Source organism: Furipterus horrens, unplaced genomic scaffold, assembly GCF_987537825.1.
Source record: "Furipterus horrens unplaced genomic scaffold, mFurHor1.1.pri manual_scaffold_5, whole genome shotgun sequence".
In the NCBI taxonomy this organism is placed as follows: Eukaryota; Metazoa; Chordata; class Mammalia; order Chiroptera; family Furipteridae; genus Furipterus; species Furipterus horrens.
The window spans coordinates 62,608,095-62,622,999 of NW_028327175.1; the positions used below are offsets into that span (position 1 = coordinate 62,608,095).

General features: G+C 34.9%; 1 protein-coding gene across 8 annotated transcripts in view; it reads right to left on the bottom strand.

Annotated features, from left to right (window-relative positions):
* Positions 1-14,905, bottom strand: part of ARB2A (ARB2 cotranscriptional regulator A) — a 460,460-nt gene that overhangs the window by 404,011 nt on the left and 41,544 nt on the right. For all 8 annotated transcript variants that reach the window (XM_090276494.1, XM_090276487.1, XM_090276486.1 and 5 more), the window contains 2 exons: positions 9,989-10,090; positions 3,759-3,859 (listed from right to left, as the gene is read on the bottom strand). In XM_090276494.1, coding sequence (XP_090132620.1) covers positions 3,759-3,859; positions 9,989-10,058 — 171 coding nt within the window. In that variant the 5' untranslated portion in view covers positions 10,059-10,090. The remainder of the gene's footprint in view (positions 1-3,758; positions 3,860-9,988; positions 10,091-14,905) is intronic.

A 14,905-nucleotide genomic window follows, 5' to 3' on the forward strand; every position in this document is an offset into this window, starting at 1 on the left:
AAATATCACACACATGCATCTTACTTATTATTCCTCAAAACAGCAATTTTATCTACATTTTACAGTGGAGGCTAAGAAATATTATTTTTCTAAAGCCACATAGGTAGTGACTGAGACAGAACTAAGACCCAGATCTCCTAACGGTCACTCCTTTGTTTCTATCACAATTTAAGACATGTAAACCTCACATTATATGAAGGTATTAATTATATACAATCACATTATATTAGAATATTTGAATATTAAATAATAATAATTTATATTACTGCTCCTTACTTTAAGTTGCTCCTATTTCAAATACCTGAATATGGCCACTGTAAAAACTCTTAAGACACCACTCGTCTATATTCTTTAATAAATTCCATTTTTAAAATGTAACATTTTTGCAATAATTTTCCACTATTTTACAAGATATATTACTAATTCAGGTCCAGGAAAAAACTATGCCCTTAGTTCTTTTTGTAAGTGTGATCCTATCCATAAAGAAAGCCAGGCTTACAGGACTACCTAATCACTACTATTCTCTTATTAAGCACATTGACAAATTATTACTTCTTAAAGAGGTAATCAAGATAAATATCAAAGGAAATACAAAGTCCCAAATTAGGCAAGAAAATCAAATCCTTCATTAGAATTTCTGCTGGATTATAAATTCTCCACTTAATAATAGTTCAGTATTGACATGAAAGAGTTAGAAAAATTTACAAGTTACATGCTGAGTTTTTACCATTATATTTACTACTAAACATGATAGCCTTTATAGTCTTTCTGACTGAGTCTACCAGAAACATTCTCTAGCATTCAACATATATATATATATATATATATATATATATATATATATATGCACTAAAGACTTCTATTTTCAAAATTACCCTTTCACACAACTCTCACATCTCATTCAACTGATGGTTATTTTTCTAAATTTACAGAAATTATACAAATTTTTTATCAAGCTATATGTAGATAGTAAAAAATATATACATATTAGCAAAAACATATGTTTCACTATAAAGATGTAACTATGGGAATGTAAAGAGTATTCTCTTGTGTAAATAGGGCACTGTATTCTAAAAACAAACTGACATCAGTTTATTTTATTTACACAATAAGCTTAATTTATATAGAAATGATAGAGCATTTCAGGAGTAAGTCTTAAAAACAATTTCTGCTGAATGACTCCTATAATAAGTGAGAAATAAACATAAACTAAAACAGCAGTTGTGAAACATACAGGGTGGGGCAAAAGTATGTTTACAGTTGTATGTGAAACAGAGTTTATGTTTTTGTATTATTATTTATTAATTATTGTATTATTTTTCCATACAAACAACTTATAATCCTACTTTTGCCCCACTCTGTATAATAGTTCTCAGCTGAAGACAAAATTCAATAGTTAGCAGAAAAACACTATAAAATCAGAAGGAGTTTTGGTTTAGATTGCTAGCTAAAGTAAAAATCTGTTTCCTTTAAACTTCAATCTTAAGCATATCAGAAGCTGCTTCTTACTGTAGTCTCCCTGGCAATAAACTCAAATTTGTACTATCTGCTGAATTCTGCCCTATCCATCAAGGAGAAGGAGGTTTTCAGTACTTCTATATCTGTGTCATGGTAACATACTTTTCTACAAGTTCTTGCTTAATGGAACAGAAGATCTTATTGGTAATATAAAGTTCTAAATTATTTGTAGGGGTTAAATACAAATGTTTATTTGTTTTTAAGAACTGTGAGCAGTTATGCAAGAACTTACATACTCTTAATTATAGTAACATTGTCTACATTTTGACTATAAAGGTTAAAAATTTTCCAACAGAATATGTCACAAATGAAGTCTATTTTTTATCAGTAATTTTAATCAGCAAAGTTTTAAGAATCTAAAACTTTTAGAACTTAAATGGGAATTAAAATAAAACTATAAAATTATTTAGCTTTACAAATAGGAAAACTAATATTAATAGACCACTCTCCTTCCTTCCAATAAGAATACACATGTCTTTATGTTTAAATTCCTAACATTAAGGAATCCCCTTAAAATGAATAGGTCCAGAATTTATACTATACAGTTTATATATTTGTCTTACACTCATTTATTTTCAAACAAATATCATGAAGACAGAGAAAGTTTACCCCAGTTACTTAGAGACATGCATAAAAAACATAATACAGAGTGAAGTATATTAAGAAAAATAAAACAAAATCGTGCCTTTGGTTTACTAACACTATTTTATTTTTTTATTCTATCTTCTCATTTATTTTTTTAATTGTACTATATGGCATTCATCTTTAAATTTTTTTGGAAGCAGACAAGACAAAAAGGAAAAGATAATGGGAAGAAAGGAAACGGAGAAGAGAGAAAGACTATAGTAGAAGAGATGAGGGAAGGCTTCTTAAAGCAGGAGACTTCTGATTCAAAACCTGAAGGTTTGTGGAAGTAGGTGTTGAGGTAGGAGGAGGAAGGAAGGGTGTTTCAAAGAGAAAACACAGTAAGAAAAGTATAAAGTATAAATGAAGAATAGTAAGTTGGTTAAATCTAATTTGAACTTGAAGACACAGCTCAGAAATAGAAATTAAGGAATATGGATGAAAAGACAGGTCCACATATGTGTTACATTCCACAATAAAAAATTCTAAATAAGTTCACTGTAGTGAAAATTGTGTCATTATTTGTATATAACTAGAGCTTGTACTATTTATATAGATGTAGGAAATGAAATTCAATTAATTACCAACTTTCAACAGTGAAATTAGCAATGAAATCAAATATAAGACATGAGAGGCAAGATGATATGTAACAAATGTAACAACCGAACTGCCTTCTCCAACCTTTGGGTCTTTGCTGTGCTAACTTTTATGCTGGAAAGTTATGTTTACTATTGAACAATATTATTGGGGAATAAAAGGGATCGTACATGAAGCTCAGGGGTCTAACAATCTAAATTTGAAAAATATTACATCAAAAGTTAAATCCTGTGCTTTTGTTTGATCAGTTGGGCCAATGTGATCATGAACAGAGATATGAATGCAGGCAGAGGAGGCAGAAATCTAGATAATGCAGAATATTTTCTCTTTATATATATGTAATCATCAATGTGAAAACTCAAAATATTTTGATTACCATGGAGGAAGGTCCACCAAAATAAAATAAAATAAAAAATTCTGTGACTCTCCCTATGTCCAAAAATTAGGTAGGAAATCCTAAGAGATAGGAATCACTTATACATGGGGTTACCTAATAAAACATACTAGCTAGATATTGCTATAGATGATATTGGATACAGGTTGAGAATGAAAAAGATGCAGAAACCAAGGAGGACAATGTATATTTGGAAAACAGAACTTGTCCAAATGAACAAGGATACATGGCTAATGCAAAAGAATAAAATGTAAGTCCCATTAAAAAACAAACAAAAAACCCTAGACCTTCTTTTAACGCCATATAGCATAAATATCCTATAATGAAGATACAAGTTCACAGCATATAATCATTCAAGTGAAAATGAGCAAAATTTTTTCATGTGCAGAAGAAATTATTCAGGGTGTTAAATATAATTGTTATAAATGCAGGAAAATAATGTCAAAACTGTGAAGGTCCTCACATTTTACCCTGCTTACAAGCTAACAAGTTAACCTGCTACAAGTTAATCTTTTTGAAATCACTTTTTGTAGAAGTACATAAACTGCTTCAACTTTAAAACTTTTATTCAGACTATTTAAAATTGAAAAAAAAAACAAGACTGAAGTTGTATATATGACCATACCTCTCCTAGAGCTTCGTATCTTTTCTGGTTCCATCTGTGCAAGTCTTCTCGGTAGTTAAAAACAAACGGTTCCCCAGTTTTTATGTGTCTTAACTGTCCCTCTAGAAGATAAACAAACAATATTGCTATAATTCAGAGCACATGTATAATAATATGGGAAGTAAAACTAATGTGTAATAAAAATTTTAAAAAGCTTTCTCAGAACTGTTTCATTTTTTTCATTAGATTTTTCCTTCAAATATCAATATGATGAAAACATATAAACATACCCTAAAAGAATGTCCCCAAGTACACAAATGCTATGCTTTTTGATCTTCATTTTCTAATCTAAAGTAAATTAACAGCATTTGAGGGCCTATAATATATAAGTTCCTAGTTCTTAAGCTTAGAGGCTATCTGAAGGGTAAAAGCTTAAGTGTTAAAAAGTTAAACAACTTTTCAAGAAGTTAAACAAGAATGAAATCAACAATCTAAAAACTGCTACAAGCAATTCATATAGACTATAATAAAGTCTAAAATGAGTATGGATTCATATGAAGGATCTCAATAGGCCAGAACAGGTTCAGAAGGTTTTGGTGAGACTTCTTGACTAGGCTTTGAAATATGGGTAGAATTTCAAATAGAAACTGGAGATAAGCAGTGAGCCAATACTGGTTTGGACTGTCCCATCACTCATTCCACCCAGAGCTTTTACCAATAATGAATAACTTTACTAATAATTTCAAGGGTTTCAGCCATCAAGAGGCACAGACAAAATAGGGAGAGCTCTGAAAGAGCCTGGGAATTTCTTACCAGTCCTTTCCTCTCACTAGATAGCACTCTCTGGTCCACAGTAGGTGATGCCTGTAACTGATTCCTACAGCTTGCATCACATATTGGTGAGTGTTCTGGTTAGAAAAGACTTCCATTTTATGTGCCAGAGCACTAGTGGTGCAGCCTATGTAGTATTCTTCAGAGAAACGTGCCTCACATATCCACAGATTACAGGTTTGTTTATCATGAGCAATGCCAAATGAGTCATCCTGCTGAAAGTATTTCACGGATAAGGACTCTCCACATAGCAAGCATCAGTCTATACTCACTAAAATATTAAATGATCAGCATGTTTACAAGTTTACAAGGAGAAAAGACCACTTTCTTTCCTTAGGAGTATTGCCCTGGTAATCAGGAGAGAAACAGACCCGCAGGTGAATTGCTTTAACTCCCCCTTTTCCCCCCAGCAATATGAACAAAATTACAAAAACATGGATTGCAAATGTAAATAACAAGGAACAACTCAGTTTAATGGAAACAAAAAAGTATGGAGCTAAATAATATAATGTAACACTGGGAAATCTGTTGGGATCAAATTGTAGAAGGCCCAAACTACTGGGTTTGGATTTTGTCCTAAGAACAGCGAAGCACAAGAAAGGGTTTAGAGAGACAGAAGAGGAAAATGATCAAGATGAATGGAATTAATATGTGATTTTTATCCAATGAGGAGGGATGCAGAAGTAGAGAAAAGACTTGAAAGTTATGGTGCTGAAACTGAACCCAGGAAATATACTACTCCAAGTAAAACTACTTCACTATTTTATGAATCAATTTTACCACATATAAAATGTGAGTATTTTTAATATCTAAAATAAAGGCTAATCCTTTATCATAAAGATCTTTTTAGTACTCTCAACATGAGAAACTGTACTGAATCATTACCATACTCTTTTATGTCAGATGATGTCATAAAAATTAAAAATGTATCTGTTATTCTTCCTAGAAAAGGGAAATTTCCATATAAGATATCAATATGAGTAGATTGACAGCATCTGCAAATCTAACAATTATGATTTTGAATAGAGCACCTTAAAGATGTACCTTCAAGATACATGACATATAGTAAGGTGTCATAGAAATGTAAAATGTATTTCTGTGCAACTAACCTGTGAAAGAGAACTGACTTATCTAGCTAATAAGTAAAATTAACAGACCACTTGTATCTACACCTTAAAGAGAGGTTTCTTTTTTACATTCTCTACTTATTTTGGACATAATAATTCTCATAAAGTGATAAAGATTTTTATTCTTTAGGAAAAAATAGGCTCCATCAAAACAGCCAACTGTTATCATTAGTGTGAAAAGTGAAAAGAGGGTAAAAAGACAAAGGAAGTGAGCATTCTTATCCAGAAAAGCTATCTGGATCACTTATGTTATAGTGATATTTGAAAATTTGGTATTTCCTTAGGGTTCAAAAAATCTCTCCAGCCACTGTCAAAGGTCTGATTTGGGACACTGTAATTTAGGGTCTCCCAAAATCAGCTGTAGTTTTATATGTTTACATAAATGCGCATTATTCTGGGAGTGTATATTAACATATATTTTACCAGATTTGTGGTGGAGTCTAGGAACCAAAAAGGCTAACACTGGCCTAAATGAATCAACAGTTGAAAATATATAAGATACTTCCTATAGTAAGAATTTAATAAATATCAGGTATCATGAAAGACAAGAATCAAACTCAAGAGGTCTATGAACAAGTCTAATAATTTTTTTGGTAATACAAAAGTGTTTTTCCTCATAATACTGCACTAGGGTGCAGGGGCTGTGGGTAAGGGCAAAAGGGGAAAAATATTCAATTTATCCATCTTCCAAAGCAAGGACATTTGAGCTGGGCCTTATACAATTACAACTGGAGAATGACTAAATAGACATTTTAAACCCAAGGAGTATTTAAACCGGCACAGTGATTTGAAAGAACAAGTATTATCAGTCTGATTCAGGTAGAAAGAATCTCTTTCCTTTTGATTAGAGTAAATTTGTATCCCAATTTTACTTTTACCCAAATAAGTTCTTTAAAATACTTTTAAAAAGTATAGAATCTTCTTCAATCAGATAATTAAAGTTTCATTTTGAGGTTTTCATAAGTTTTTGTCCTTATAAACCTGAAAAGAAGCCTCCAAAGATACTAAGTTAGACTTACCCTTTCAGGAATTTAATACTGAGACTCAGTTTACTGTTTTCAAATCTTCACCTCTTTGAAAAAGTATTCACGATACACCCTGAATTCAAAGGTGAACTCTATTATGTTAGAAATAAGATCCTTAAAAATGACATTATCTCCTTGGAATGCAAGCATCTTTGCCTCAATCTGTTACTCTATATTTATGCAACACAATGTCTAGGATATTTACAAAATAAATGGTAGTTGTGTGCAAGGGTGTGTGTGCATTTGAGGTGTGTGCATGAAGGGCATATGTATGTGCAAAGGTGTAGGTGTGTACAAAAGTGTGAGTGCAGGGCATGTGCACACAAGGGTGTACAGATGTACGCCAAGATGTATGTGTGTGTGTGCATACAGGGTGAATGTATCTGACAAGAAAGGGAGAGATAAACATGTATTGCTCCTTTGTTTTCTACTCACTTTAAGAAATGTTCAAGGAAGATGAAAGATAGACTACAATGAAAACTAATGTCCTACATCCATAAAGCAAACATAGTTCTATGATTTACTCACACTATCAGTACACTCTCCATCTCTGTTCTGGAAAAAGAAATCTATATAGTAATCATTTCAAAGGAGCAGAGGCAATGTTCCTCTCAGTGCTCATTTGATTCTGTTAAAGTATAAAAAAATTTTAAAAAGCAAAGTATTACTACTCACATATACTTTCACATAAGATAGCCTTTATTTAAAAAAACAGAAAAGAGATCAAAGTTTCCAGTATTTGCTATTTAAACTCATTTACTATTCTAGTATAACTGATATTGTGAAAGGACACCTACTAACACAGTGATGACAGGTCACCAATTTATCTGAAGCAGAACAACTAGAAAGCTAAAAGTCAAATGCTACTTAGTGTGTAATAACATTACCCTTAAAGTATAAGAGTGTGTTATTAATCCAATGAATCATAATTCTTTGTTCCAGAAACATCCTTGCAATCTATGATCTGACCTCCTAAATCCCAAGTGCAGAGTTTATTTTATTCAGAACTTAATTAACAAATTATAAAATAGGATGTTACCTAAAAAATATCATAGAAAATTTAGGGACTTCCGGCCAAGATGGAGGCTTAGACGGACATGCTCGGCCTCCCTCTACAACTAGAGAGGAATACAACTACTTCAAAACAAAAGATAACTAGAAACTCCAGAAAATAAAACTACACGGAAGCCCAACGTATGAAGTTATAAACCAGCGGCGCTCTTTGGGCAGGAAGAGCGAAAGTGGGTGGTGCTGTTTGCAGTCGCACCAGGGACAGCGGCAGGGAGAACAATCCCAGCGGCAGGGAGGACAATCCCGGCTGCAGTCAAACCCCGGCGACTCGCGACCCCAATGCTGGGAGAAGCAGCCACCACATCCCCTCGAACAGTGAGGCCCAGGGGGCGGGAAGAGGGATCCCGGTCTCCTAGCGGAATAACTGTGTGAATCCATCTTGGACCCCCGCCCCCACACAAAGCGCCACAGCACTGCGAAATAGGTTGCGGATCGCCACTGGTAGCTGGGCAGTGACGACAAAGCGCCGGCGAGAAAGGTTGCGGATCGGCGCGGGTCGCTGGGTTGTGACGAGTACACAGGAACTGCCCCCTATAGCCGCCCAAGAAAACAAAACGCATCTGTCAAAATGAGGCAGACAACTATAGAAATCCCGGTGGCGCAGTTCACCAGGCAACAGATGAAGAATCTGACAGATGAACAAATAAGAAACCTGTCAGAGGCTCAGTTCGGGGCCATTGTTATCAGGTGGCTTACAGAATTAACAAAAGATCTGGAAAAAGATGAGAAAGGATCGAAAAACACTCTTACTGAAAGGAACAAAACCACATACGAGACAGATGGTGAGGAAATAAAATCCAGAGTTCAAATCAACAAACCAGAACACAAAGAAGGAACAGTCAACCAGTGCAGAGAGAAAAAACGGGAAGCAAGGAAAATGATGAGAGGATCAGAAACCTCTGGGACAGCTATAAAAGGCCCAACATAAGAATCATTGGTTTGCCAGAGGACGAAGAAGATGAACTAGAAATTGAAAAATTAAGTGAAAATATAATAAAGCAGAACTTCCCAAACTTGGGGAAGGAAATAGACTTACAGGTCCAGGAAGCACACAGAGTTCCAAAAAAACTGGACCCAGGGAGAACCACTCCAAGACACATTATAATCAAAACGTCAAAAGTTAAAGATAAAGAGAGAATCTTAAAAGCAGCAAGAGAGAAGAAAAGAATCATGTACAAAGAGGTCCCAATTAGACTATCAGCTGACTTCTCAAGGGAGACCCTGCAGGCAAGAAGGGACTGGCAAGAAATATTCAAAGTAATGAAAATCCAAAACCTACAACCACGAATACTCTATCCAGTGAAATTGTCATTCAGAATAGAAGGGCAGAGAAAGTGTTTCCAGGACAAAATAAAACTGAAAGAGTTCATTAGATCCAAACCACTGTTATATGAGATGTTAAAGGGACTGGTTTAGAAAAAGGAGGATCAAAACTATGAACACTAAAATGAAAACTGCATCACAAGAACCAACAACAGAAGCTAGGGAATTGAAACAAAGGCAAACTAAACAGGCAACGAGAGTGGAAAAAGAACTATAGGTATGGGGAGCATATTGGGGGGAGGTCAGCAGGAAGGGGGAAGGGGGAGAGGGAGGGAGATGATATAGGAATTAAGGAGCATGGTAAGAGAGAATGGAATAGACAGGGAGGTTGAGAAGAACTATATGCACAACTAATGGACATGGTCTAAAAGGGGAGGGACAACTGGCGGGAGGGGGGCCACCGGGTGGAGGGGAGAAGAGGGAAGGGAAATTGGGACAAATGTAACATTATAATCAATAAAACACATTAAAAATAATAATAAATTATAAAAATTACTGTTAAAAAAAAGAAAATTTAGTATTATGTTTCAAATATTATCACAGATAATCATTGCCAATCACTTCCATTTGAAATAACATGTGAAACATAATTGGGAATTCCAAATGGATACCAGGAGGTTGAACATTCAGGGTTGAAATACCTAAGCTGAATATAATTCATGTCTACTGGTTTAAGTGACTTGAAAATTTATGGGGAATTATAAGTTGGTTCTTTTAATTAAGTGAAGAATTTCACCATGAAAGGATATGACATAATTTCTCAAAAGAAATACATAAAACATTCTTGCTGGCACATAAAAGCAGCAAATAATATCTGTCCTATGATTTTATTAGCATTGTTAAATAAATATTGTATGTAACATACACCACTTACTTTCATTAAAAGCATATTCAAATCCTTCCAAGGTATCGGGAAAGTCAAGAGGTGGTTCATCTTTTTTCATTAGTTCATCCAAATCTATCCTAGATAATAAATCTGGAAAAAATGATAAGAAATTTACTTATATTAATTTTCATAGTTAATAAGGATTATATTTTAAATTGTTTAAAGTATTCTTTTGTTCTATTACATTACTTTTATATGTTGCCATACTCACAATGCTAATTTTTTAAGTTCCCAGAGTTCTATATTATAATGAAGTGCAATATCAACATAAGATAAGCATTTTCAAAATTATGATTCTCAAAACAATCACAAAATCAGATCCTATGTATAGTTACAGTAAATTATTAACATCTTCCCTTCAAAATATACAATTACTAACTATACTTTGTTAACTTTCTTTTATTGTTTTACAAGTTTCAGATATTAATATGACTTTTTTTAAAAAGATTTTATTTATTTTTAGAGAGAGGGGAAAGGGGAGAGAAAGAGAGGGAGAGAGACATCAGTGTGTGGTTGTCTCTTGTGTGCCCCCAACTGGGGACCTGGCCCACAACCCAGGCATGTGCCCTGACTGGGAATTGATCCCGTGACCCTTCGGTTTGCAGGCCGGCACTCAATCCACTGAGCCACACCAGCCAGGGCCCAAACTACTTTTTAAAACTATTTTATTCTTTGGACTCACAGAACCTTCCAGAAGCAGTGATTTCAACATATGTCTATTGGATTTGTAAGGTTCGTTTGTTTGCTTATTTCTATCCTCAAACAAGCTCCCTGACTGCTTTGGAATTACTTGAATGTGGTCTGTGGGATCCAACTATGTCCTCTGAGATTCCACTGTCTTAGCTTGGGGAAGGGGGATCTTCTTGCTGATTTCATCCACATTTTTAAGAAATTTCTGCAAGTCCTTCTCCTGATTGTCAGCCATTGTGAACCAGAATCCCTGAAGCGCTCTTGGTTCAACAGGAAAATCTAATATGACTTTTAAAAGGTCACTAAATTTTAAAAATAAATAGAACTACTATTTATACATAAGGAAATTTATAAATCTAGTGGCGATACAGCTTATTATTTCATTTTAGGGGAAAATTACAATATTAAAAATTGTAACTGAAGATATTGGTTAACACAGAGCAGTTTTTACTCTTCATATCATTTGATTCTTTGTGATCAAAAAATTTGTCAATAATTCTTTTAATAAAAATTTTATTTAGAAAAAAAATTTTATTTAGGAATCATTTTAGATTTATAGAAAAGTTGAAAGACAGTACAAATAGTATATGTATATCCTTTACTCAGTTTCCCTTATCATTAACATCCTACATTACAATGGTACATTTGTCAAAATAAAGTAACCAATGCTGGTACATTACTATTAACTAAGCCCAGATATAATTATTCATCAATTTTTCCATAATGTCCATCTTCTGTTTCTGGATTCCACCTAGTATATATGACATTGCATATAGTCATCATGTCTCCCCAGTCTCCTCTGGTCAGTGACAGTTTTTAGTCTTTGCTTCTTTTCTATGACCTTGACTGTTCTGAGGAGCACTAATCAGGTATTTAGTAGAATGACCCTCAATTTAAATTTGGGGTGTGTGTGTGTGATATTAGACTAGAGTTATAAGTTTTTAGAAAGAATATCATGAAATGAACTGCTCTTCTCATCACATCACTGGGATATAAAGCTTCATGAGTTGGTTAAGACAGTGTTTCCCAGACTTCACAATAAAGTCACTGTTCTTCCCTTTCCATAATCCATTCTTGTAAGTAACTAAGTCTAGCCCAAACTCAAAAAGGGAGGGGAGGAATTATGTTCTACCTCCTGGAGCAGAGAACATCTACAAATACTTTGCCTCTCTTCCTCCATTTACATATTAGTCAATCATTTATTTACATCAATATGGACTCACAGATATTTATTATATACTTTGGATTACAACTTACTGTATACTTTTAGGTTACTATATCATTTATTTTGTTGCTCAAATTGTTAGTGTTGCCCACTGTAAACCTCTTTCAGCTGGCTCCCATATCCCTTTGACATGCTTTCATCTTTTTCTTTTTTAAGCATTTCCTTACTTTCTGCTACTACAAAATGCTCCAAGCTTATGTTTCCCCTCCCCAGTATGTCAGCAAGCATTTAATGATATATTTTGGCTCCTATTATTTGTGAGGCAAAAATGCTCAGTCTTTAAAGAGTCATATAGAAGCCCAGAAAAATAAAACTATAAATTTCTAATTTATTCAGTTTCAAAAGATGTTATTTTTTTTTCTTTTTTCTTTTTTTTTTTAGTTTAAGTTCTAAGATTTTCAATTCTAAAACAAGTTCCTGATGAGAAAAAGCTCCTTGGATGTGTAGTAAAGCAAACTAGTCCTTTTTTCTACAACAGAAGTATCTCAGAAATAACGCTTTATTTCTGTTTCTCACAGGGATACAACACATCCATCTGTATGGCTCATCAAAATATCTAGAGAAAAAATTAACCTATCTACCTCAATTCTCTAGCCTATTTCTGTAGGACACAAAGATAAGACAACAAAAAAGTTTTTTAAAAAATCATTGTTACTCTTCAAACTGCTATATCAAATCAACCTCAATTTATACAAAAAATATACCATCTTCAACATGCAAAGATAAAAAAATAACGTTTGCAAACTTTCTGCTAGAACAGAAATGTCACATAATATGAATACCAGACTAAAAAGGGGGTATATGCTGACAAATTTCTGACTCATTAGTCAAGTTCTGAACATCATGTAAATCTTTACAGAGTAAAATGAAAAAAATTTTAATGTCAAAAATTGGCTTGAAGTAACTAAAGATTCTCACTTCTCTCTTTCCCATGAGTAGAGGTTCTTTGGCAAAATCAGATTACTTCACTTTACAGTCACCTTCTGCAGTTCAAAACTTAGAAGACTTGTAATCAAATGCACAGAAATCAACCAATGTATAAGCAGATGTATTATGTCTAATAGCCATATTCTCTTTCTATCAGGTCAGATCATAAAATGACACCTAACATCTATATGTCATTTTAAAGATTTCACATACTTTACCTCATTTGATCATCACAACCCTATAAAATAACAGCACATATTATCATCGTCACTCTCCTTCAGACAAGGAAATGTGCTTGAAGAAGTAAAATGGCTTGTCCAAAATTATACCTTATTAGTAAAGTGGGCTTAGTAAAATAAATGTATTTCTCAATACCTAGCTCAGTGCCCTTTCTAAATCACCGCACTTATTCTATGTGTCATATCAACCCTAAAATATTCTGCCCCCTCTCTTCATAACCTTATAAAGAATAAAGTTAGGAATACGGAAATATGGTTTTATTGTGTCCAAAATGCTCCTTTAAATGATTAAAAAGAAAAACTAAATAAATAGGCATTCCTTGAATTTCTCTATCAACTAGAGAACCAGATATAGGTATTTTTTATTTCATTAAGGATATATGTAAAGAAATTGTCAGAGATTATTTTTCTGCTTTATAAAAGGAAAGCAAAATGGTATAGCTGTATTTTACACACAGAGACTGGGTTCCAAAGGCACTGAATTAGGTCGTCATCGTCATCGTCATCGGCAGCCGTCCATCTCTAGATGGAATTAGGTAAAACTCAAGTATAATATAACATTTACATTGAAAACCCCTTCAATACTTATAAAACACAGTACAACTAAACCCATATATCCTAAACACCCATCAGTTATAACACAGTTTGTTTTTTCCCCCAATTCATGCATTTGGTAATTAAAGTGATTCAGCAACTAGAATTCTAAACTTCAACCAAGCATGTGCAATATGCTGGATAAAAATACCATTTGATACACAAAAGAATTGAAAATAGAGATTCATCAGATATTTGGGTTTTTTTTAAGTATATTTTATTGATTATGCTATTACACTTGTCCCAATTTTTCCCCTTTGCTCTCCTGTATCTGGTATCTCCCTTCTCTCCAGCAATGCCACCTTAGTTCATGTCCATGGGCCACACATATAAGTTCTTTGGCTTCTCCATTTCCTATAGTATTCTTAACATCGTTGTTGTCGGCAGCCGTCCGTCTCGAGAGACGATGGCGTAGCTTCTTGAGAGTCGATCTGCACCGCCAAGAATGGCGGTGCAGTCCGACTCGGGAGTGACAATCCCTGCCGCACTTGTTACAGGTGAAGGCAGATGGCCGTTGTTGCTGCTGTTGACGCTGCTTCCGCCTTGATCTTTTCTGGACCGCCTCCTCGTTGCGCGCAGCCTCTGAGTGTGACGTACCTTGCCTGACGGTGAGCCTCCAGGCTAGGCGGTCGTCTGCTTGAACTTCCCATGTGTTGAGATTGATGGAGCATTGTGTCATGTCCTTTTTGCAGATGTCTTTGAACCGCAGTTTTGGGCGCCCTGTCATCCTCTGACCTTCTGCTAGCTCGCCGTACAGGAGGTCTTTGGGAATACGGCCTGCATCCATTCTTTTGACATGGCCGAGCCACCTGAGGCGTCTCTCACTAAGAACTGCATGCAAACTGCTCATGTTGGCTCGCTTCAGCACCTTGGTGTTGGGGACCTTATCCTGCCAGGAGACATGCAGGACGCGTCGCAGGCACCTCATGTGGAAGCTGTTGAGTTTCCTTTCGTGCCTTGCGTAGGTGGTCCACGTCTCGCTGCCATAGAGGAGAGTGCTGAGTACGCAGGCTTGGTAGATGCGCAGTCTGGTTTTCTCAGTGAGGCTGGAATTGTTCCACGCTCGCCGGTTCAGTCTGGCCATAACTGTGGCTGCCCTGGCGATTCTCCGGTTGACCTCCAAGTCGACTGACAGAGAACTCGAGATGGTGGACCCGAGGTAAGTGAAGTCGTTGACAACCTCCAGGGTGTATCCGTCGATGGTGATGCATGGGGGAGTCCCCGTGCCTT